This window comes from Astyanax mexicanus, chromosome 21 (assembly GCF_023375975.1).
Source record: "Astyanax mexicanus isolate ESR-SI-001 chromosome 21, AstMex3_surface, whole genome shotgun sequence".
In the NCBI taxonomy this organism is placed as follows: domain Eukaryota; kingdom Metazoa; phylum Chordata; class Actinopteri; order Characiformes; family Acestrorhamphidae; genus Astyanax; species Astyanax mexicanus.
In genome coordinates, this window is record NC_064428.1 from 41,900,074 (window position 1) to 41,924,421 (window position 24,348).

At 39.6% G+C, this 24,348-nt stretch overlaps 1 protein-coding gene across 7 annotated transcripts in view; it reads right to left on the reverse strand.

The window, feature by feature from the left end:
• Positions 1 to 24,348, reverse strand: part of LOC103033028 (uncharacterized) — a 72,101-nt gene that overhangs the window by 19,281 nt on the left and 28,472 nt on the right. For 2 of the 7 annotated variants that reach the window (XM_049469371.1, XM_049469365.1), the window contains 31 exons: positions 24,152 to 24,249; positions 23,996 to 24,018; positions 23,504 to 23,525; positions 23,381 to 23,408; positions 23,197 to 23,281; positions 22,215 to 22,361; positions 21,514 to 21,725; positions 21,281 to 21,381; positions 20,620 to 20,729; positions 20,339 to 20,494; positions 20,017 to 20,219; positions 19,392 to 19,477; positions 18,826 to 18,953; positions 18,463 to 18,588; positions 17,416 to 17,609; positions 17,233 to 17,321; positions 16,695 to 16,822; positions 16,479 to 16,603; positions 15,599 to 15,716; positions 14,451 to 14,666; positions 14,029 to 14,199; positions 12,879 to 13,022; positions 12,713 to 12,762; positions 12,116 to 12,245; positions 11,873 to 11,955; positions 9,912 to 10,041; positions 9,431 to 9,621; positions 7,963 to 8,053; positions 7,098 to 7,248; positions 6,391 to 6,572; positions 5,492 to 5,647 (listed from right to left, as the gene is read on the reverse strand). In XM_049469371.1, coding sequence (XP_049325328.1) covers positions 5,492 to 5,647; positions 6,391 to 6,572; positions 7,098 to 7,248; positions 7,963 to 8,053; positions 9,431 to 9,621; positions 9,912 to 10,041; positions 11,873 to 11,955; positions 12,116 to 12,245; positions 12,713 to 12,762; positions 12,879 to 13,022; positions 14,029 to 14,199; positions 14,451 to 14,666; positions 15,599 to 15,716; positions 16,479 to 16,603; positions 16,695 to 16,822; positions 17,233 to 17,321; positions 17,416 to 17,609; positions 18,463 to 18,588; positions 18,826 to 18,953; positions 19,392 to 19,477; positions 20,017 to 20,219; positions 20,339 to 20,494; positions 20,620 to 20,729; positions 21,281 to 21,381; positions 21,514 to 21,725; positions 22,215 to 22,361; positions 23,197 to 23,281; positions 23,381 to 23,408; positions 23,504 to 23,525; positions 23,996 to 24,018; positions 24,152 to 24,249 — 3,874 coding nt within the window. Of the gene's footprint in view, positions 1 to 1,023; positions 2,257 to 2,596; positions 2,829 to 3,300; positions 3,396 to 3,672; positions 3,831 to 3,909; positions 4,047 to 5,491; positions 5,648 to 6,390; positions 6,573 to 7,097; positions 7,249 to 7,962; positions 8,054 to 9,430; positions 9,622 to 9,911; positions 10,042 to 11,872; positions 11,956 to 12,115; positions 12,246 to 12,712; positions 12,763 to 12,878; positions 13,023 to 14,028; positions 14,200 to 14,450; positions 14,667 to 15,598; positions 15,717 to 16,478; positions 16,604 to 16,694; positions 16,823 to 17,232; positions 17,322 to 17,415; positions 17,610 to 18,462; positions 18,589 to 18,825; positions 18,954 to 19,391; positions 19,478 to 20,016; positions 20,220 to 20,338; positions 20,495 to 20,619; positions 20,730 to 21,280; positions 21,382 to 21,513; positions 21,726 to 22,214; positions 22,362 to 23,196; positions 23,282 to 23,380; positions 23,409 to 23,503; positions 23,526 to 23,995; positions 24,019 to 24,151; positions 24,250 to 24,348 lie in introns of those variants that run through there. The other 5 variants (XM_049469367.1, XM_049469370.1, XM_049469366.1 and 2 more) reach the window with 5 other exon arrangements.

Here is a 24,348-nt window from a genome sequence, read left to right on the forward strand (position 1 = left end):
TGGTGTGTTTTGTGTCGCTAATTACAAAATATAAATTATAAAAACTAAACTAAAACAAAATCTAAATAATAAAAATGTCAACAAACAGCTAAAATTGCTGTTTGCTAATCTGCTGTAGGCTAAATGGGTGGGGCTAAACTGCTGTAGGCTAAATGGGCGGGGCTAAACTGCTGTAGGCTGAATGGGCGGGACTAAACAGCTGTAGGCTAAATGGGCGGGGCTAAACTGCTGTAGGCTAAATGGGCGGGGCTAAACTGCTGTAGGCTAAATGGGCGGGACTAAACTGCTGTAGGCTAAATGGGCGGGGCTAAACTGCTGTAGGCTGAATGGGCGGGACTAAACTGCTGTAGGCTAAATGGGCGGGTCTAAACTGCTGTAGGCTAAATGGGCGGGACTAAACTGCTGTAGGCTAAATGGGTGGGACTAACTGCTGTAGGCTGAATGGGCGGGACTAAACTGCTGTAGGCTGAATGGGCGGGACTAAACTGCTGTAGGCTAAATGGGCGGGACTAAACTGCTGTAGGCTAAATGGGCGGGACTAAACTGCTGTAGGCTGAATGGGCGGGACTAAACTGCTGTAGGCTGAATGGGCGGGACTAAACTGCTGTAGGCTGAATAGAAGGGGCTAAACTGCTGTAGGCTGAATAGGCGGGGCTAAACTGCTGTAGGCTGAATGGGCGGGGCTAAACTGCTGTAGGCTGAATGGGCGGGGCTAAACTGATGTAGGCTGAATGGGCGGGGCTAAACTGCTGTAGGTTGAATGGGCGGGACTAAACTGCTGTAGGCTGAATGGGCGGGACTAAACTGCTGTAGGCTGAATGGGCGGGGCTAAACTGCTGTAGGTTGAATGGGCGGGACTAAACTGCTGTAGGCTGAATGGGCGGGACTAAACTGCTGTAGGCTGAATGGGCGGGACTAAACTGCTGTAGGCTAAATGATATGTGTGTAAATATATTAGGTCATCATTCGTCAAAATTTTATGAAAAGTGAGAAAAACTGTAAAAAGTTACATTAAAGCAGGAATGTGGTGGAGAATTCTTTATTTATTTATTCATTTTTTATTAATTTGCATTTCTCCTATTTACAGAGAAAATTTAGCACATTTGTGCTGATTAAACGAATAATAATCTGGCTTATTAATGATGAATATAATGGATATAATGCTGGACAAGTGCAGAGATATGAAGGTAAGAAAGCGGGAAAATAAGAGAGAGACAGTAGTCTGATTAAGGGCGGGGCTACATTAGCATTAGCATTAGCATCATAAATAGGTTCAGTACCGTTTCCCATATTAGATACTGTATGTTAGTAACATAAAAAATCATTCATAAAACACGCCTAATTCCAAAGAGCAGGACCTACAACTGAAGCAGGACTATAGAGCAGGACTATAAGACAAGACAGGATTGAAGCTGTAGTGTAAGAGAGGACTGTAAGACAGGACTAAAGCAGAAGTGTAAGACAGGACTAAAGCGGGACTGTAAGACAGGACTGAAATAGGACTGTAAGCTATAGTGTAAGAAAGGACATTAAGACAGGTCTGTAAGACAGGACTGAAGCTGTATTGTAAGACAGGACTGTAAGACAGGACTGAAGCGGGACTGTAAGACAGGACTGAAATAGGACTGTAAGCTATAGTGTAAGAAAGGACATTAAGACAGGTCTGTAAGACAGGACTGAAGTAGGACTGTAAATCAGGACTGTAAGACAGGACTGAAGCTATATTGTAAGACAGGACTGTAAGACAGGACTGTAAGACAGGACTGTTAGACAGGACTGAAGCAGGAGTGTAAGACAGGACTAAAGCGGGACTGTAAGACAGGACTGAAATAGGACTGTAAGCTATAGTGTAAGAAAGGACATTAAGACAGGTCTGTAAGACAGGACTGAAGCTGTATTGTAAGACAGGACTGTAAGACAGGACTGTTAGACAGGACTGAAGCAGGAGTGTAAGACAGGACTTAAACAGGCCTGTGAGACAGGACTGTAGACTGTAGTGTAAGACAGGACTGAAGCAGGACTGTAGGACAGTAAGGAAAAAAACAGCGTAATTTTAATGTATAAAGTGCAATACGTAAAATACCAAATTCGGGGTATAACTAATATAATGTAATAAAGAACAGTTACAATTTCATCATTATCATAATTTTATAATGTTGTGATGTCATTAGTGCATTAGCTTCAGTGTTGCCATGACAACCCACAACAAGACAAGTAGCTGCAGTCTGGGAGGGGCCTGGACTCTCGACCCCGAACCTACAGAAAGAGAGATAATCAATAACCAATAATCAATTTAATTGGTGCTATTGCAGTTAGCATTTTAGCCTTGGTTATTATCAGTTAACATAGTTAGACTTGGATGTTATCTGTCAGCAAAGTTAGCCTACATTATTATCAGCATAGTTATCCTAAGTTCTAATCAGTTAGCATAGTTAGCCCAGGTTATGATCAGTTATCGTAGTTAGACCAGGTTTTAATCAGTTAGCATAGTTAGCCCAGGTTATGATCAGTTATTGTAGTTAGACCAGGTTTTAATCAGTTAGCATAGTTAGCCCAGGTTATGATCAGTTATTGTAGTTAGCCCAGGTGTGTGTACCTGTTGTAGCTGTAGCTGCGATAGCGTTAGCAGTCGTAGCGTTGGAGGTGGCGGGTGCTGCGGTGGTGCTGTTGGAGGCGGTTCCGCCCGTCAGGCCAATAGCGAGCGCGTCCAGCTGGACCTGCGGCTGCAGCCGAACCCAGTTCTGAACCACAGTGTTGTTCTCATACCTCTTCAGATCCGCTAAATTAGCATTTCCCAACAAAGCCTTCACTTCAGAGACTGTCAGAGCCTACACACACACACACATTATACACACACACACACATTATACACACACACAGAAAAGAGTTCATTAGAGTTCAAACAATAATTCTGATTGAATCTAAATACAATAGAATGGAATGGACAATGCAAGTGCTAGCATTTTCATAAACTACCTTTAGAGTTAACACTGGAACTAATACACAGCTACAATACAGCTACAATAAAGCTTTTCTAGAGCTACAGCAGAACTACAATAGAGCTACAGCAGAACTACAATACAGCTAGAGCAGAACCACAATAGAGTTACAGTAGGGCTACAATAGAGCTACAGTAAAGCTACAGTAGATTTGCAGTAGATACATTTTAGTAGAGGTACAGTAGAGATAAACTAGAGCTACACTAGAGGTAAAATAGAGCTACACTAGATCAACACTAGAACTACAAATAAGCTACAGTAGAACTATAATAGAGCTACAGTAGAGTTACAGCACACTCACATTGATCACAGCTGGGTTCAGTGACAAGAAGGTCGGCATGTCCATGCTGATATTTGATGCTGCAAGATTCTGGACGTACGCAAGACTGGCACCACCTGTAAAACATTGCTAGTGTTATAGCAGAGTTCATAACATTATTATAGAGTGTTACAGTGTGGTATAGTGTTATATAGGGCTATAGAGTGTTATAAACTGTTATAGTGTTGTAGAGTGATAGTGTTATAAAGTGTTGTAAAATGTTGTAGACTGTTATATAGTGTTATAGAGTGTAATAAACTGTTATACACTGTTTAGAACTGTTTAGTGTTATAGAGTGTTACAGACTGTTATAGAGTGTTGTGAGCTGTTATAGAGCGGCGCAGCGGGTCTCACCGAGGTAGGTCTGGATGAGCTGGTAGGCGTTGGTGGAGACGGGGGTGGAGGCTCGGGGGGTGTTCAGGGTTTTGTCGCTGAAGGCCGTCTGAGCGACGCTGAACAGAACCTGCTTCTGATCCAAACTGCAGGTAGATACTGACAGCGAACCTGCACTCCTGATACACACACAGGTACGTCAGAGTGTGTGTGTGTGTGTGTGTGTGTGAGTGTGTGTGTGTATGTGTTTAGACTCACTGTAAGTTGGTGGAGGTGATTGTATTGAGGGTACTGATGTCCAGAGCGCAGAGGTTCACTCCTCCGAGAGCGTTCAACTCAGAGCGACCCAGAGAATTCCCACCGACCACCAGGTACCTACTGACAACAGCTTTCACCTGAAAACCAACAGAACCAAACTCAGATACGGCTAAACTAGTGCTGACATACTCTAACTACACCTTTACCATAACTACACCTTAACCCCAACCGCACCTCTACCTTAACTACACCTTAACCCCAACCGCACCTCTACCTTAACTATACACTAACCCCAATCACACCTCTACCTTAACCCCAATCACACCTCTACCTTAACCCCAATCACACCTCTACCTTAACTATACCATATCCCCATACACACCTTTACCATAATACACCTTAACCCCAACCGCACCTTTACCTTAACTATACCTTAACCCCAAACACACCTTTACCTTAACTACACCTTAACCCCAACCGCACCTCTACCTTAACTATACCTTAACCCCAATCACACCTCTACCTTAACTACACCTTAACCCCAACCACACCTTTACCTTAACTACACCTTAACCCCAATCACACCTCTACCTTAACTATACCTTAACCCCAATCACACCTCTACCTTAACTACACCTTAACCCCAACCACACCTTTACCTTAACTACACCTTAACCCCAACCACACCTTTACCTTAACTATACCTTAACCCCAACCACACCTTTACCTTAACTACACCTTTACACCAACCACACCTTTACCTTAACTACACCTTTACACCAACCACAAATTTACCTTAACCCCAACCACACCTTTACCTTAACTACACCTTTACCATAACTAGACCATAACTCCAATCACACCTCTACCATAACTATACCATAACCCCAAACACAGCTTTACCATAACTAGACCTTAACCCCAACCACACCTTTACCTTAACTACTCCTAAACCCAACCACACCTTTACCTTAACTACACCTTAACCCCAACCGCACCTCTACCTTAACTACTCCTAACCCCAACCACACCTTTACCTTAACTACACCTTAACCCCAACCTCACCTTTACCTTAACTACACCTTAACCCCAACCGCACCTCTACCTTAACTACACCTTATCCCCAACCACACCTCTACCCCAATCACACCTCTACCTTAACTATACCTTAACCCCAATCACAACTTTACCTGTAACCTAACCACATCTTTACCTTAATTAGACCTTAATGCCAACCACACCTTTACCTTAAGCCCAACCACAACTTTATCTTAACCACACGTTTACCTTATCTTAACCCCAACCACTGCCTTGCCATAACTAGACCTTAGCCCCACCTTAAACCTATCTACGAAATTGTTAACTTTGCCCCAACCACACCTTCATACTAACTGTTCTTTGGCCCAACTGTAGCTTTAAGCTTAACTGACATCATATTCTTATAATGGATAGTAATCGATTCTAACATTCCAAAATCAATCAGCATTTTCAGATCAATACATCATAATGCATTAAAGCATTGCTAATGTATAAATAATTAACATGTCTCTGAAGTGTGTGTGTGGAGTTCTGTTATTCAGACCTGATCTGAGGTCCAGTTTCCATCACTGGATTTCATCAGGGCTGACAGTGTGTCCACCTTAGTGATGTTCCACTTGCTGATATCGGTTACCGTGGCAGCGCGGGAGGCGGGGCCGAGGACCTGCAGAATCTCATCGCTGATGCCTGATGGGTAGGCCTGAGGAACGCAGGGCAAAGTTCATTATAGAATAAACAGAGTAAACAGTTTTCATGACCAGAAGACAGGACCTGTCACTGAGACATTAACAATTAAATTACACCTTTTTAGGCTACAGTTTAACATGCACTAGTCCACAGATGCTGTATCATATCTGTAATTAATTACAAAATTACGAGATTTTATAACAAATTTTTTTTACTAAATAGACAATTCTATCCAGGTCCCAACCCCAAAACTGTACCTTCACCCAAATTGCAATTTTGCCAAAACTGCAACTTCTCCCCAATTGTACCATTGCACAAACATTACCTTTACTACAATTTTACCCATGCCCCAATTTCACCAAACTGCACCTTTGCCCAAATGCACCTTCACCCAAACTGCACCTTTGCCCCAATTGCACCTTTTCTCAAACTGCATCTTCGCCTCAATTGCATCCTCACCCAAACTGTACCTTTGCCTCAAACTACACCATGTCCAAACTGCCCCTTCGCCCAAACTGCACCTTCCGTTTGATTGCACCTTTGCCTAAACTGCACATTTGCCCAAACTGCCCCTTTACCCCAATTTAAATCTTCCCCCAATTGCACCTTTGCCCAAACTGCACCTTACCCAAACTGCCACTTCACCTGAACTGCCGCTTCACCCGAACTGCACTTTTGCCCCAAACTGTACCTTCGCCCAAACTGCACTTTTGCCCCAAACTGCACCTTCCACTGCTTCTAAATCTTATCTGTTACCTGGTTGAGTTTATCCAGGATGACACGCTGGTATTCACTCCCAACAACTTTCTGTGAAATGGCGGCCAGATTGTCCTTCAGTGTCTGAACACTCAGACAGACGTTAAACTGTGTTACATCGTAGCCAAACGGAAAAGAGTTATCGTTCGCTTGGACTTGAGTGATATCTCCTGCTGTGCATGCTGAGAGAAAAGAAAGTGATTAGTGAAATAAAGAAACAGAGAATAAATAGAAGAATCTGAAGAATTTAGAAACACTGATTTTTTTTTGTCCAACAACCACCAGAATGTTGGACAAATCCTTACTAACAACATAACATTTCTAACGTCTATAACATCCTGTCTCCTTTTGAGAGCAAAGAGCCGCTGTGTGATTTGTGTCCATCAGAGTGGATTACAGTAATGGTCTCGTATCAGACACACCCAGGAGCTCCATTACAGATTAATGTCCAGAATCAGGAACACATTACCTGCACTCTAATACGCTGCTTTAATCAATTAGAACGTATTAATGTTTAATGTTTCAGCTCTTTCCTTCTACAATATAAAGGAGTGTTGGACATGAACAAGTCTAAGCTTTTGCAGTACATTTTTATTTAGTTTACAAAATGTGTAACACATGTCTAATGCACTTTGCTGCTGCTGGTAGGTGACACTGTTGTGCTGTGGTGTTTTTAAAGTGTAAATTAGTTCTGGTCTTGATCTTACCTGTGTCCCGCTTGATTCTGTGGGACAGTCTGGTTTTTGTCTTGGACATTTTCTGGGCTTCATTCATCAAGGAGATGATCTTGTCTTTGTTGAATTTTAGATTCTCTCTCAGTGGTGGCAAGAATGTCTTCAAGAACTGAGCCTTATCTTTCTGTAAGAGCAAACACAAGACACCTGTTTCAGCACAAACACAAAATGTCCCAGATATTTGGTGTAAAGATTTATTAGGCATTGGAGAACAAACTGGACCCTACAAACAGATGTGGAACAGCAACAGAAAAGACAGGGAGCCTACAAAAAGTGGCGGAAACAAAAGTGGAGATTATAAAAAGTGGTGCAACATTGGAAACAAGAAAAAGATTTAGGGACAAAATAAAACACAACACAAAGTGGTAGGGACAATATTATTTGGTACCAAAAATAATGGGGACAGTATGGGAGATTACAAAAAAATATGAGAATGAAACTAGACATTATAAAAGGTTATTGGACAATATCTGACACTAAAAAAGTAATGAGCTAATATGCAACACTATAAAAAGTGATAAATCAAACCAAGAGACTGGAAAAAGTGGCACAAGGACACAACAAAAAGTGTTGGGTACAATATGATACACCACAAAATTGATAGGAAAAATTGACACTACAGAAAGTGATAGAAGAATAAGAATAGATAGAAGAATTGGGGGACAATACTGGATGCTACAGAAAATGACAGGGACAATATAAGACACTACAAATGAGATGGAGACTACAACTGTGGAAGTTCAGATCAAAAAGTGGTGGAAATGAAACTGGATGCTGCAAAAAGGACGAAATTGGACATTAAAAGAAAGGGACAAAATGATGCAGGACTCTGACTGACCAAGGTGAAGTAAACCCAGATGTTGGAGGTGAAGTATAAAGGAAGACCTCCCAGCTTGTTCAGTGTAGAAATTGTCCAATTAACCGGAGCTCTGAAAGATAAACATAGTAATTACAGATAAACCAGTTCACCGGTTCTCTAATTCTAAATAAAGGTTCTCTGTGTGGGCAAGTGTGTGCGGGTGTGAGGTAGTGTGTGAGGTAGTGTGTTAGGGTAGTGTGTGGGGTAGTGTGTAAGGGTGTGTGAGTGTGTGTGGGGTGTTATGGTGTGTGAGGATGTGTGGGGTGTGTTATGGTGTGTTAGGTGGTGTGTGATGGTGTGTGGGGAAGTGTGTGAGAATGTGTGGGGTGTGTAATGGTGTGTAAGGTGGTGTGTGAGGTAGTGTGATGGGTAGTGTGAGGGTGTAAGGTAGTGTGAGGGTGTGAGTTAGTGTGAGGTGTGTGGGGTAGTGTGTGATGTAGTGTGAGGTAGTGTGTGGGGTAGTGTGAGGTAGTGTGTGTGTCGTAGTGTGAGGGTGTGAGGTAGTGTGAGGGTGTGTGAGGTAGTGTGTGAGGTGGTGTGAGGTAGTGTGTGTGTGGTAGTGTGAGGGTGTGTGGGGTAGTGTGTGAGGTAGTGTAAGGTAGTGTGAGGGTGTGTGGGGCAGTGTGTGAGGTTGTGTGAGGGTTGTTAGGGAGTGTGAGGTAGTGTGTGAGGTAGTGTGTGAGGTAGTGTGAGGGGTAGTGTGAGGTAGTGTGTGTGTGGTAGTGTGAGGGTGTGTGGGGTAGTGTGTGAGGTAGTGTAAGGTAGTGTGGGGCAGTGTGTGAGGTTGTGTGAGGGTTGTTAGGGAGTGTGAGGTAGTGTGTGAGGTAGTGTGAGGGTGTGTGGGGTAGTGTGTGAGGTAGTGTAAGGTAGTGTGAGGGTGTGTGGGGCAGTGTGTGAGGTTGTGTGAGGGTTGTTAGGGAGTGTGAGGTAGTGTGTGAGGTAGTGTGTGAGGTGGTGTGAGGTAGTGTGAGGGGTAGTGTGAGGTAGTGTGTGTGTGGTAGTGTGAGGGTGTGTGGGGTAGTGTGTGAGGTAGTGTGTGGGGTAGTGTGAGGTAGTGTGTGTGTCGTAGTGTGAGGGTGTGAGGTAGTGTGAGGGTGTGTGAGGTAGTGTGTGAGGTGGTGTGAGGTAGTGTGAGGGGTAGTGTGAGGGTGTGTGGGGTAGTGTGTGAGGTAGTGTAAGGTAGTGTGAGGGTGTGTGGGGCAGTGTGTGAGGTTGTGTGAGGGTTGTTAGGGAGTGTGAGGTAGTGTGTGAGGTAGTGTGAGGGTTGTTAGGGAGTGTGAGGTAGTGTGTGAGGTAGTGTAAGGTAGTGTGAGGGTGTGTGGGGCAGTGTGTGAGGTTGTGTGAGGGTTGTTAGGGAGTGTGAGGTAGTGTGTGAGGTTGTGTGAGGGTTGTTAGGGAGTGTGAGGTAGTGTGTGAGGTAGTGTGTGGTAGTGTGAGGTATCTGTACCCGTATTCAGTGTTCTTGGTCAGCAGGACGGTCTCTATGGCGCTGATCTGATCTTTTGAGAAGCTCTGACAGGGTTTCAGCTTCTCCAGGACGTACGGGTCTGAGTCCAGGATGTAGGAACTGCCCAGAAAACATGTCAGATTCCCCAAAACCTCCAGCTGAGCACGAGTTAATTTAGTACCTGATATTTTCTACAGATAAAAAAAGAGAGACAGACAAAAAGTGGTTGAGACAAAATTAGACATTCCAATAACTAGTGGTGGGCACATTTTTGGAGCATACACAAAACGGTTGTGGACAAAATGGTTACATTAAAAAAAAAATGATTAGGACAGAATTTGACCATTAAAAAATGAGTGTGGTCAAAATTGGACACTACACAATTAGTGCAAAATTAGATGGGGACTAAATTGGACATAACAAAAATTAGATGGAGAAATTAGATGTGAACTGCAGTGGACACAAGAAAAAGTGTACCCACCAGGCACTGGAAAGCGTTGTTGAGCAGGATCTGTTTCCTGAAGGACATGTCGCTGGAGAGAACGGTGAAATCAGCGAATCCCAGAGCCGAGAAATAATCCTGACATAGAGACTGATTTATCAGAGAGTAACTGAAAACAGACAAACAAACACAAACAAGCTGATTATACAATTCAATATACAATAATCTGTAATAATTCTGTAATTTGTAATACACTATAATCTGCAACGCACTATAGTCTATTATAATCTATAATGTACTATTGTCTGTTATACACTATAATCTATAATCTGTTATAATCTGTAAAGTACTATAATTTGTTATAATCTGTAAAGTACTATAATTTGTTATAATCTGTAAAGTACTATAATCTGTTATAATCTGTAAAGTACTATAATTTGTTATAATCTGTAAAGTACTATAACCTGTTATAATCTGTAAAGTACTATAATCTGTTATAATCTGTAAAGTACTATAATTTCTTATAATCTGTAAAGTACTATAATTTGTTATAATCTGTAAAGTACTATAATCTGTTATAATCTGTAAAGTACTATAATTTGTTATAATCTGTAAAGTACTATAATTTGTTATAATCTGTAAAGTACTATAATTTCTTATAATCTGTAAAGTACTATAATTTGTTATAATCTGTAAAGTACTATAATCTGTTATAATCTGTAAAGTACTATAATCTGTTATAATCTGTAAAGTACTATAATCTGTAAAGTACTATAATCTGTTATAATCTGTAAACTACTATAATCTGTTATAATATGTAAAGTACTATAATCTGTTATAATCTGTAAAGTACTATAATCTGTTATAATCTGTAAAGTACTATAATCTGTTATAATCTGTAAAGTACTATAATCTGTAAAGTACTATAATCTGTTATAATCTGTAAACTACTATAATCTGTTATAATATGTAAAGTACTATAATCTGTTATAATCTGTAAAGTACTATAATCTGTAAAGTACTATAATCTGTTATAATCTGTAAAGTACTATAATCTGTTATAATCTGTAAAGTACTATAATTTGTTATAATCTGTAAAGTACTATAATTTGTTATAATCTGTAAAGTACTATAACCTGTTATAATCTGTAAAGTACTATAATTTGTTATAATCTGTAAAGTACTATAATCTGTTATAATCTGTAAAGTACTATAATCTGTTATAATCTGTAAAGTACTATAATCTGTTATAATCTGTAAAGTACTATAATTTGTTATAATCTGTAAAGTACTATAATTTGTTATAATCTGTAAAGTACTATAATCTGTAAAGTACTATAATTTGTTATAATCTGTAAAGTACTATAACCTGTTATAATCTGTAAAGTACTATAATCTGTTATAATCTGTAAAGTACTATAATTTCTTATAATCTGTAAAGTACTATAATTTGTTATAATCTGTAAAGTACTATAATCTGTTATAATCTGTAAAGTACTATAATTTGTTATAATCTGTAAAGTACTATAATTTGTTATAATCTGTAAAGTACTATAATTTCTTATAATCTGTAAAGTACTATAATTTGTTATAATCTGTAAAGTACTATAATCTGTTATAATCTGTAAAGTACTATAATCTGTTATAATCTGTAAAGTACTATAATCTGTAAAGTACTATAATCTGTTATAATCTGTAAAGTACTATAATCTGTTATAATCTGTAAAGTACTATAATTTCTTATAATCTGTAAAGTACTATAATTTGTTATAATCTGTAAAGTACTATAATTTGTTATAATCTGTAAAGTACTATAATTTGTTATAATCTGTAAAGTACTATAACCTGTTATAATCTGTAAAGTACTATAATTTGTTATAATCTGTAAAGTACTATAATCTGTTATAATCTGTAAAGTACTATAATCTGTTATAATCTGTAAAGTACTATAATCTGTTATAATCTGTAAAGCACTATAAAATAAAGTATAATATACGTACTCGTAATACAGGAGCAGTTCAGGAGGGTAGTTGGTGAAGTTGGTCACTGCTGTCCACTGTATGTAGTTGTACATACAGGTCAACTACAACACACACACACACACACACACACACACACACACACACACACACACACGTACATTACTTATAATGACATATATGCTGCAAAAACAGCTGTTATGTCACGAACATAAAAAGTAAATATAAGGCTGAACTACTGCTTGCTGTATTGCAGCTGCTCACCTGCGACTCCTGCAGGATGATTCGGAAATTGTTGCGGCGTCGGCAGCCTTTAATCAGTTTATGCACTTTCTGCACAGTAAAGGACTGAACACGAGTACTGGTGAATCCCTGCATCACTGTCGCAGATATACTACACACACACACACACACAACTATAATTATCTGCAATAGGATACAATTTTTAAAGTAATATAATCTGTAATAATCTGTAATGTGTGATAATCTGTAATATGGAATAAACAGAAATGTACTATAATCTATAATAATCTGTGATACGGTATAATCTGTAAAGTACAATAGTTTGTAATAATCTATAATATGGTATAATCTGAAATTTACTATAATCTGTAAAATTGTATAATCTGTAATATTGTATAATCTGTAATATTGTATAATCTGTTATAATCTGTAAAATGGTATAATCTGTAAAATCGTATAATCTGTAATAATCTGTAATATGGTATAATCTGTAATAATCTGTAATATGGTATAATCTGTAATAATCTGTAATATGGTATGATCTGAAATGTACTATCATCTGTAATAATCTGTAATATGCAATAGTGTGTATTACACACACACAGCTGAATTACTCACCTGTCTTCATCAGTTATAGCTCCAGCCACGGCATCAAAAAACAACATCGCCTGCAGAACACACACACACACACACACACACATTTATTATACACTTATACAGATTATTATATAACTGATTTTATGAATGTATATCAGTGTTTATGATTTGATATAATTTATATCACCTGCTCGTATTTCCACTGTTTCTTATTGATGGTGGCGGCGGAGGAGGTGGAGACGCTCAGCAGGGAGTTACGAGGAATCAGCGTGGCCAGAGATCCCGGGATCATGTTCACTACAGCGTCCGAGGACGAGTCCAGTGTAATCAGCTGTAGATTTATTCATATTAAATTTAAAACATTAATACAAAGTATCTCAGATATTATCTTAATTTCTGCATTATATACTCTTTTATATTAGAATATTAAATATTTCATAATTTTTACTATTCAGTGTGTTTAGAGCGCAGCCAGCGGAGGATTGTGTAGCGTGTGTGGGAGCTGTGTTTTGTCTGTGTTTTGAGGCTGTGTTGGGTGTGTGTAGGGGCTGTGTTGGCTGTGTGTGGTGGTTATGTGTTGGGAATGTGTGTGGAGGCTGTGTTGGGGCTTTTTGTTGTCTGTGTGTTGGAGCTATGCTGGGACTGTGTGTTGGGGCTGTGTTAGGACTGTGTGTTGGGGCTGTGTTGGGAATGTGTGTGGAGGCTGTGTTGGGTGTGTGTTGAGGCTGTGTTTTGAGGCTGTTTTGGCTGTGTGTGGGGGTTATGTGTTGGGGCTTTTTGTTGGCTGTGTGTTGGGGCTATGCTAGGGCTGTGTTTTGAGGCTGTGTTGGGGTGTGTAGGGGCTGTGTTGGCTGTGTGTGGGGCTATGCTGGGACTCTGTGTGGAGGCTGTGTTGGGTGTGTGGAGAGGCTGTGTTAGGTGTGTGTTAGGGCTGTGTTGGGGCTGTGTTGTGGGGCTGTGTTGGGGCTATGTTGACTGTGGGTTGGATGTGTGTGGGGGGCTGTGTTGGCTGTGTGTTTAGTGTGTGTGGGGAATTTGTTGGCTGTGTGTTTGGTGTGTGTTGGGGTTATGTTGGCTGTGGGATGGATGTGTGTGAGGGGTGAGTGTGGGGGCTGTGTTTGGTCTGTGTTGGCTGTGTGTTTGGTCTGTGTTGGGGCTGTGTTGGCTGTGAGTTGGATGTGTGTGTTGGCTGTGTGTGGGGGCTGTGTTGGGTGTGTGTGGGAGCTGTGTTGGCTGTGGGCGAGGGCTGTATTGGGGCTGTGTTGCCTGTGTGTTGGGGATGTGTGTTGGGTGTGTGTTGAGTATTGTCAGAGAGTGTATTGTATGTGCGGGTAGACCTGGTAGACGATGGTCTGCTGGGTGACGCTGGGGGCGTTGGTGATGCTGGTGAGGAAGCTTGCTGATTGGACGGCTTTGAGGAGCTCGGTTGGTTGGACGGTGGTGAAGACGGTGGACGGAACGCCGGTAACTAATGTTCCCAACTGCAGCAGCGAAGACGAGCTGGTGATCTACTCCAACAACAGGGGGAGACAAGCAGCAACAAATATTATACATGTTTATATACTGTATATATAGACCGTATTTATATAGGGCAACTTCTCTGATTCTCACATCCTCAGAGAGTTTTTTACCATGAGGTGGCATGATAAATTTCCAGTGATCTTCAAACTGTAACGAGTCACATGACATCAGGGATGGGTATCATGTGATATTTATTTTTCTCCCACCGCTACAGTATATACAATAATAACAGCAATACCTTGAAAACTCCGGAGTTGAGCAGGGTGTGGACGATGGTCAGGGTCTGGGCTTGGCTCCAGCCAATGACGTTGCTGAGAACGCTGAGGGAGGAGCTAAGGATGGCTGGGCTGGCACTGGAGATCTGGCCGGTACTGAGTCCGGTACTAGAGTTCCCCAGAGCCGAGATCGACGAGGACGTAACAGAACCCATGTTCTCCGCCAAAGCCGCCGAAACCTACACACATACAGTAGGATATATAACGGGTAAATATGTACAGTAGGGCATATAATGGGTAAATATGTACAGTAGCGTATATAATGGGTAAATATGTACAGTAGGGTATATAATGGGTAAATAACTACAGTAGGGTATGTAATGAGTAAATACGGTAGGGTATATAACGGGTGAATACGTACAGTAGGGTATATAACAGGGGAATACGTACAGTAGCGTATATAATGGGTGAATACTTACAGTAAGGTATATAATGTGTAAATACATACAGTAGGATTTGTAATGGGTAAATATGTACAGTAGGGTATATAACAGGTGAATACATACAGTAGGGTATGTAATGAGTAAGTACGGTAGGGTATATAACGGGTGAATACGTACAGTAGGGTATAAAACAGGGTAATACGTACAGTAGGGTACATAATGGGTGAAAACGTACAGTAGGGTAGAAAACAGGGTAATACGTACAGTAGGGTATATAATGGGTAAATAACTACAGTAGGGTCTATAATGGGTAAATAACTACAGTAGGGTCTATAATGGGTAAATAACTACAGTAGGGTATATAATGGGTAAATAACTACAGTAGGGTCTATATTGGGTAAATAACTACAGTAGGGTCTATAATGGGTAAATAACTACAGTAGGGTCTATAATGGGTAAATAACTACAGTAGGGTATATAATGGGTAAATAACTACAGTAGGGTCTATAATGGGTAAATAACTACAGTAGGGTATATAATGGGTAAATAACTACAGTAGGGTATATAATGGGTAAATAACTACAGTAGGGTATATAATGGGTAAATAACTACAGTAGGGTCTATATTGGGTAAATAACTACAGTAGGGTCTATAATGGGTAAATAACTACAGTAGGGTATATAATGGGTAAATAACTACAGTAGGGTATATAATGTGTGAAAACGTACAGTAGGGTCTAAGTTGCTGCAGTAGGTCTCCAGGGAATCCAATACGGTCACTGACGCTGAGCTGTCGAGGTCAGTAAATCCGATGGCCGGAGCAAAGCATTGTAAGACTCCAGGCAGACTATGTTCATAAACAGACAAAGAAATAAAATCAACAAATGAAACACAAATAAACAAAATGTTACAAGATGTAACAGAATATTCATACACGGAAGATAAAAGGTACTAGGGACTATATATGACTATATTAGAATTTAGGCTCATATGGGTAATATTTATTGATCTACATAAACGTATATAAAATATACAAAAGTATAATATATAAAAGTATAGTGTAACACATGTGTAACTCATGTGTAACTCATGTGTAATGTTTCAACATGCCAGAGGTCTCAACATGTAGAGAGTTGTTGATGTTCCTAATGCTCCTCCTGTAATAATCCATCCCATAATAACTCCAATATTCTCTATATACAGTAGCTGCAGATTGTGTGGTAGGGGTATAGGAGTGTTGATAGAGCGTCCAATAGAAACACATCCCACACATTTAATATCTATAATCAGGGATAGATCTGGAGATACAGCAGCTGGACATGGCATAATATCTGCAGTGTTTTCAAGACCCGAAGCTCTATTAAAAGTCCTGTAACGGTGAACAAAGGTGAAGATCTGGCATCCCCACCCCACACGATGACACCAGAACTTCTGGACGTTTGACGCGTGAGAACAAGCCAAAAAGCCAAAGCCAAAAATTCTGGTCACCTTTATTTATCTACTGTTCTAAACCAGCAGTGATGGATTATTATAGTATTAATGTATAGTAATAACATCAATCACATGTCGTAGGTACTGAAATGTTCTTAATGTGAGAGCTGTAACTCACAGTGAGGCACTGAAGGTTTTGTTCACTTCATACAGCATCTCCACATACGCAGACATGACATCTTCATTAACGCTGTATTGTTGGAACAGTTTCAGGTTCGTCATGTCCAGTGTGAAGCTCTGCAGCTGCAAAACCAAAAACCCACATCAGTATTAAACTTCCTCAATTCACAAATACTGTAAACATCTTATCGTACACACAGTCTTCAGGTTTTACCTCTAATCCTCCGAATGCGTCCAGGTCCTCCAAGCTGACGAAGGAGATGAAGAAGCCGAGGTAGTCCACAAACCAGGAGGTGGAGTTTAGCAACGGGTCTGCAGGGTTGTAGCACTTGGGGGTGAAGTCTTTACAAACAGAAACATCCATCAGTATAGCTTTTCAAAATTAGCATAGTAGCGTACATCGCTACCTACTGTAGCATTGCCTTTGCTGCTGTCCATTTGCTTCCTCTCCAGATCTCAATCTAAATCTCAAGATTAATCACTAGCTACACTTTAACTGTCTCAACTGTTCAGGGAACACTTTACTGTACATTTCGGACACTGCTGAGAGAATTTGATTGAAATCAGACAAAGGCGATCAGAATAGTAAGATGAGGATTTTGAAAATCCCACCTCTTCTCTTCTTTGCCCACATCAATACCTAGCGGTGTAGCTGTAGCGTATGCTAGTGTAAGCTACTCTAAAGCATTAGCAAAAGTTGTTAGTCGATTGTTTGTAGTTTTTCAGTATCTGCTGAGGATTCAGAGACTCACCTGTGGTCAGGTAGTCCTTGATGGCGATGTAGACGTCCTGCTGTGTGAAGTCCACGTTGCTGTAGTTGTACCCTCCCATAACCGACACACTGAGGACACACACAGGAAGACCATTACCACTCACTGTTCATCACCGTCCACCCTGCTACTAAACTACCGCTGTAACAGTGTCTGTTTACGCACAGTTTCCTGTAGGACAGGCAGGAGGCGCCGCTGAGCTGAGTGGAGTTAATGAGCTGAGAGCTGAGGAAGGGCAGGTACCGACCCAGTCTGACATTAAACCACTGATCCACCTCATCCTGAGACGACGCACTGAGAGCACGAGACCAAACACATGCCAACGTCTGCCTGCCCACAGCTGCAGATACAACCGGCTCCTGCACAGAGATCCAGAGCAATTCATCATATATATTATACTATATACAAGATATATTAACTATTGAGCTTCAATATTAAACTACTGACAATTATCTCCTTTCCAGAGTCGTCCAATTTGCATTATAAATTATTATGTATCTACTATGACTAAACAACTATTAATTATTCAGTATCCACTATAAATGAATTATACAGTGTCCAGCATATTTTTTTCAGAAACTACTATAAAGGGTTCAATATCTGCTATTAATTATTCAATATCAGCTATGAATAATTTAGTGTCCAGCATGATTTTTTCAGTGTCTACTAGATGAGACTAATTATCCACTATAAATTATTCAGTATGCACCATGAATTAGAATGACGAGAATGATTCAGTATCTACTAAGAATGATTCAGTATCCATTATGAACAATTCAGTATCTATTATACATAATTCAGTATCCACTATGAATTGTTCAGTATCCTCTATGAATTATTCTGGATCTACTAAGAATTACTTAGAGTCCGCTATGAATTATTCAGTATCCAGTATAAATTATTAAGTATCTACTTAGAATTAATCAGTATCCACTATGCATTATTCAGTATCTACTAAGAATTATTTAGCATCTACTATGAATTATTCAGTATCTATTATAAAATATTCAGTATCCACTATGAATTATTCAGTACCTTCTAAGAATGAATTAGAATCCAGTATGAATTTAGTATCCATTATAAAATATTCAGTATTTACTATGAATTTTTAGTATCTAGTAAACATTAATCAGGATTCAATATGAGTTTCTTCTATTAATTATTTAGTACTGAAGTAGAATGTTTCAGTATCCAGTATGAAGTAGTTCTTACATTCTGCAGGTACTCTCCGATGCTCTGGTAGTTGTCAAAGACTTGGCAGAGTTGGGTCGGGTCGTCCACGGCGCCGGGTCCACTCAGATAACTGTACAGCTCAGCTGGAGACATGGAGCTCAGCAGCTGCTCAGATCAATAACACCAATCAATTACACCGATCAATCATACTGATTAATCATACAGATCAATCACACATGATAAATCACACACCGATCAATAACACTGATCATTCATGTATTACGTTTCTGCTTAAAGCAGTGTTTCAATGTAAAATAGATCATGTTTCAGTAAGCCCCGCCCCCTGGTGGGCGAAGAGATGTGAGGTATGTGTGAGATGTGTGTGATTGGCGTGTGCTGTACCTGTGGCTGGAGATCGGTGGGGATGATTGACAGGAGGACGGAGAGGGGCGGGAACTGGAAACTCATGAAAGATGACTGCAGGAAGGAGTAGAAGCTCTGGTTCCCATAGCAACGCAACCCATCCTTACCTAACAACGTAAAAACATCACCATGGAGCAAGGGATTAACAGATAAACAAATAGATGATTAGGGAAGGAATGGATAGATTAATTGGGGGATAAATGGCTCGATGGATGGCTTGATGTATGGATGGAAAGATGATTGGTTGGCCGGAAGAACAGAATTATGGATAGATGGATTGACAAAAAGATCAATGAATACTTCCATAAACAGAAGGATGGATAGATAGATGAATGAATGTTAAGAATGGTTAGTAGATGGATGACTAGGTTAATTGATGTGTGGATGGATTGGTGAATAGATATATGATTAGTTGGATTAATAAATAGATGGATATATGAATGGATAGTAGGTGTATGGACAGATTGATAGACAGATGAATGGATGGATAGATGGATGGATGGATGGATAAATTGATAGATGGATGGAGTGTATGGTAAATGTACCTTTCAGTGAGTTGATGATCTCCAGGTAGACGTTATGCAGCATGTCATTACTGAAACTGGAGGAGGAGCTGTTCAACAGTAAGACCCTGTGTTTAAACACACACAAGAACATGGTAAGAAGTTAATAGTTGGAATGCATAAATGCTTATACATGAATGTGATTTCAATATGTTTAATAGAAAGACATTCTAATGTGTCCAAAACCCCTGCTGTGTGTGGGTGAACATTATCCTGCTGAAAATCAGCTCGAAGTTCTGCAGGAACACATGTATCTGCAGGATGTTCTGCACAGATCACTGAGATCACTGTTCGTGTTCCTCCTATCACTACTAGGGGTGACCGACTGTCACTGTATGAGAGCAGTTTACAGTGTGAACTCTTCAGTCCAGGTCAAAGGCAGGATTGAAATGCTCACCATGAGTCCTTAATACTCAAATCTGACCACATCAGAACCCACACAGAACCTGGATTAATCACTTGATGATATGGTTTCAGTCTGTTACAGTCCAGGTGATGGTCCAGACACCATCGTAGAGTCATGTCTAGCAGTTAAGGATCTCTCACCAGGAGGTGCACTACACTAAAGTAGCCTGTATTTAGTGTGTAGTGTGTATGTGAGTCTTACGCCTGCTGGCTGATGTTGCAGGGTGTGTTCTGGAACATGGTGAAGAACTCTGGGATCTGGTTTTGGGTTATAGCTGGGATCAATGGGGGCAGAATGGTATCAACCCAAACCTGCATCTGAGATACCGACAGGTCTGCCAGGTTCACCCTATCCAGCACCTGCTGCAGGAGAGTCACCTTTACTGGGCCAGAGAGTACCACACCCTACAACACACACAAACACACACTAGTTAGCAACACAACACACTCACTGTAATATGGATGGGGCTAAACTGCTGTAGGCTGAATGGGTGCGGCTAAACTGTAAAACCTTTAATCCATACCTGCTGTGTATTGGCCAGAGAAGTAAAGAACATGTAGAGCTGAGAATCTGGAACATTGTTCATCAGCAGGTTCACCTGTGCGGAGGTGCTGATGAGGCCAGATGAGGTCAAAACCTCAACCAGTTGACCGAGATTTAGCATGTCCAGGACATCCAGCTAAAAACACACAGGAAAAACAGAAAAGTACAATAATATATTTATTTGCTATTTATACAAAGCCAGATCTTCACTTTCTCCTGAGATTAAACTGAATGTGTGGAACCGATCTGTGAAGAACTTACAGGGTTAAAGTTTTTGTTGATGTTCATCAGCTGATTCACGGTGATGATCTGAGAGAACTGCCCGAAGTTACGCGATAACCACTCGGCGTTGTTGATACTTACACAGCCCCCTGCAGGACAAACACAGCATTGATCAACAGGTGCAGCGCTACTGTCAGAACATCACACTGCTTAACAAACACCTTCTACCTGTTAATGATTCACATAAGCAAATTCAGGCTGTTCAATTATGCAGAAACAGAAGGAGTCTAAAGGTGAAAAGTCTACAGATGATGAATCGATAGGTATGAACCTACAAAAAAGAAGTCCACAGGTGAGAAGTATGAAGGTGAGGAGTTTACATTTGAAAAGTATAAAGTGAGTTTAAAGATAAGAGATTTACAGGTGAGGAGTTTACCAGTACGAAATGTTCAGGTGAGGAAGCTGCAAGTGAGGAGTCTGTAGTTGAAATGTATGAAGGTGAGGAGTTTACTGGTAAAGTGTCTACAAGTTAAAAGTTTAAAGAGAAGGAGTCTACATTCAAGTTTATCAATAAGGAGTTTACAGATGAGGAGTTTACAGGTGAGGGGTTTACAGACGAGGAGTCTAAAAGGTGAGGGGTTTACAGTTGAAAGAATTACAGGTGAAGGGTGTTGATTTCAGGTGCGTTTAGCTGTGTTACCTGTGGAGTTACTAGTCAGGAAGGGTTTGATAAAGTACTGCAGCACCAATTCTGCCTGTACAGCATCCATCGAAGAGAACTTCTGAGAGAACACAGGTAGACTACAAACAACAACAAACAGAAAAATAACAGTTAAAAGATCAAAGGCAGCAGAACATTCACATTACTAGAAGCTAAATAGGTGTAAAGGGGTGGGGCTAAACACAGTAGTAAACGTAACAATGTTCACTAACATAGTCTGGTAGGAGGAGCAGGTGAGGTTCTTGCTGCTCAGGCAGTAGAGGAAGACTCCAGAGACTGACGGTAAGAAGGGTTTGAGGTGGGTGTTCAGCCAATCAGAGATGGTTCCTCCCTCTGCCCATTTATCCGGTGTGAACTGGTTCAGTCTCATCTCAGCGATCACCTCCAGAACCACCGTAACGCTCTGGCCTTTAAGAGAGTCCGTCTGCAGGAGTGGAACATGAGCAACCTTATGGAAAACATCTTCCTTCCAAACATTAAAGGACTATAGCAGCCGGTCTGATGGTTCTACCTCGCCAGGTACCTGTCTGTGGTTGCCGGTACTTTTTAGACCAATAACTGCACAGAAATAGTTAAAAATGTAACTTATTATTCTAAGATATACCTAATTATTTTTACAGATTTTTTTCTGAGTGATGCTTAAAATTCTCACTCTGCATTCAAATGGTAAAATATATTTTATGTATATTAGATTATGAATTAAAGTAACTTTGATGGTGTCTTTAAACAATTTAGTAAAAACAATAAATGTTTAAAAAAAACTAACCGCCTGCAGAGGTGCCATCCAACTTTTCTACAGTCACTGTTCCAAACAGCACCTGACCAAGTCCAATCTCACCTGATCTTGGTCCATAAACATGCTCTTTTATAGCGATATTGATTGTATAACGTACACTCTGTTATTAGTACTTACGTTCCGGGTCAGCTGATAGAGGGCGCCATCCATAATCGCTGAGACTTTAGTGAGGAACAGTTTCCAGACGTCCTTAGAAGAAACCTCAGCACTGCCCAGTTTACACTGCAGTAGACTGGACAACTGGAGCTCAGTCAGGAGATGCAGCTACAGAAAAAAACACAAAGATGGTGCTATAAAGTACAAGGTATAGTAATATACAAAACTTCTACATAGCACTGGTCCCAATTAGGGTTTTATATTTTGCTGGGAAATGATTTGATGCAGTACTGGAAAAAATAAATGTTACTGTAATGAAAGATGTTCTGTATAGTACTGAAAATGGATTCTATATAATATTGAAAATAGTTCTACGTATTACTAAAAATAGATACTATATAACTCTGGAAAAGGGTTCTATATACTACAGGAAAGGGATTCTTAATAAGACTAGAAAATGGTTCTTCATATCATTAAAAACAATACTATTTACCTCTGGTTTCTAGTACTATATAGTACTAGACAAGGGTTCTATATAATACTGAAAATGCATGCTATAAAGCATTACTAACAAATACTGTAAGGTAGCACTGGAACAATTCTGTATAGCAGCAGAAAACGTACAAAAAAAGCTAGAAAGAGCAGAAATATGTTTTATATTGCTCTGGAAAACTTTCCTACACAGTTCTACATTGCAATAAAAAACTTCTTTATAGTAAAAAAAAAAAAAAAAAAAAAAATATATATATATATATATATATATATATATATATATATATATATATATATATATATATATATAATATTTATATAAATATATAGCACTGTAATATAGGTCCTAAATAGTCCAGCTAATAGTTCTAGATACAGTACTATAAAATAATATTATTTAGTACCAAAAAAGTATCCTATCCTATATAGGTATGGAAAGTGGTTCTACACACTATGGAAAGGGTTCTATATGGTACTAAAAACTACAGTACTATAAATAAAGCATACTCACATCAGCACATGAGTAGTTGAGAATGGGAAATCTGCAGAGCGACTCGATGGAGCCCCCGGTGGTCAGGAAAGACTGTACAGCAGAGCTGATAAACACATACACACATTTAATTTCATTTAATTTATTTTATTTCACACATACACACATTATTTACACAAAAGAAGGGGGCATGTCTTAAGCTCACCTGTCCACATTTCTACACACTTCAGATTCTGCAAAAAAAAAAACACAAAGTTCAGAATAAATAAATGTAAAAATTTAAATAAAGAAAATGGTGTAATTAAGAGCAGACAGATTTTACACTCACCGTTTACCAGAGTGACTGGACACTGAAAAAAATGCATATTTATTATTATTCATTACAAAGATGTAAATAAATTTACATTTAATAAAAAAACACACAAATAAATAAATAATCGTAAATCTGTATAATCAGTTATAAACATTATTTACACAGTAATTCACATGTTATCCAAAAATCACCTGATCAATTACACACCTACCAAATCCTTAGCAACTGGATTCTATATAGAGCTGGAATTCTAAATAGAAATAGTCCAGAAAAAGGCTCTACACAGTTTTAAAATGGTTATATATATATATATACATACATCGTACTTTAAGTCCTTTATATCACTAAAAATGGTTCTGTATAGTGTACAGTATCAAACACTTAGAAAATCCTTAGCAACCACCAGAGATAACTCAACAACTCAACAACAATGCCTTCATAAAGACCTAGAAATACCATAGCAACCACCTCAAATATAAACACCCTCCTTTATGTAAATTAGCGTACCTGCAGTAGAGATGACAAACAGCCTGTAAACAAACAAACAAACAAACAAACAACACCACATCAACAACACACTATTATTATTATTATTATTATTATTATTTTTATTATTATTATTATTATTATTATTATTTTTATTATTATTATTATTATTATTACCTGCGGGGGCGCGCAGCAACAGAAGGTCGAAGGTGCTCTGGATGGCTGGTGTTACCTGTGCAGGTACGGACAGCAGGGCAAGCTGCAGCCGGGTGAAGCTACGACCAATCACACACACGTTAATAAACTACGCCCACTACAGGGGTGGGGCTAAACTTCTGTAGTCTGTATAGAAATTTAAACAATTAAAAATCTAA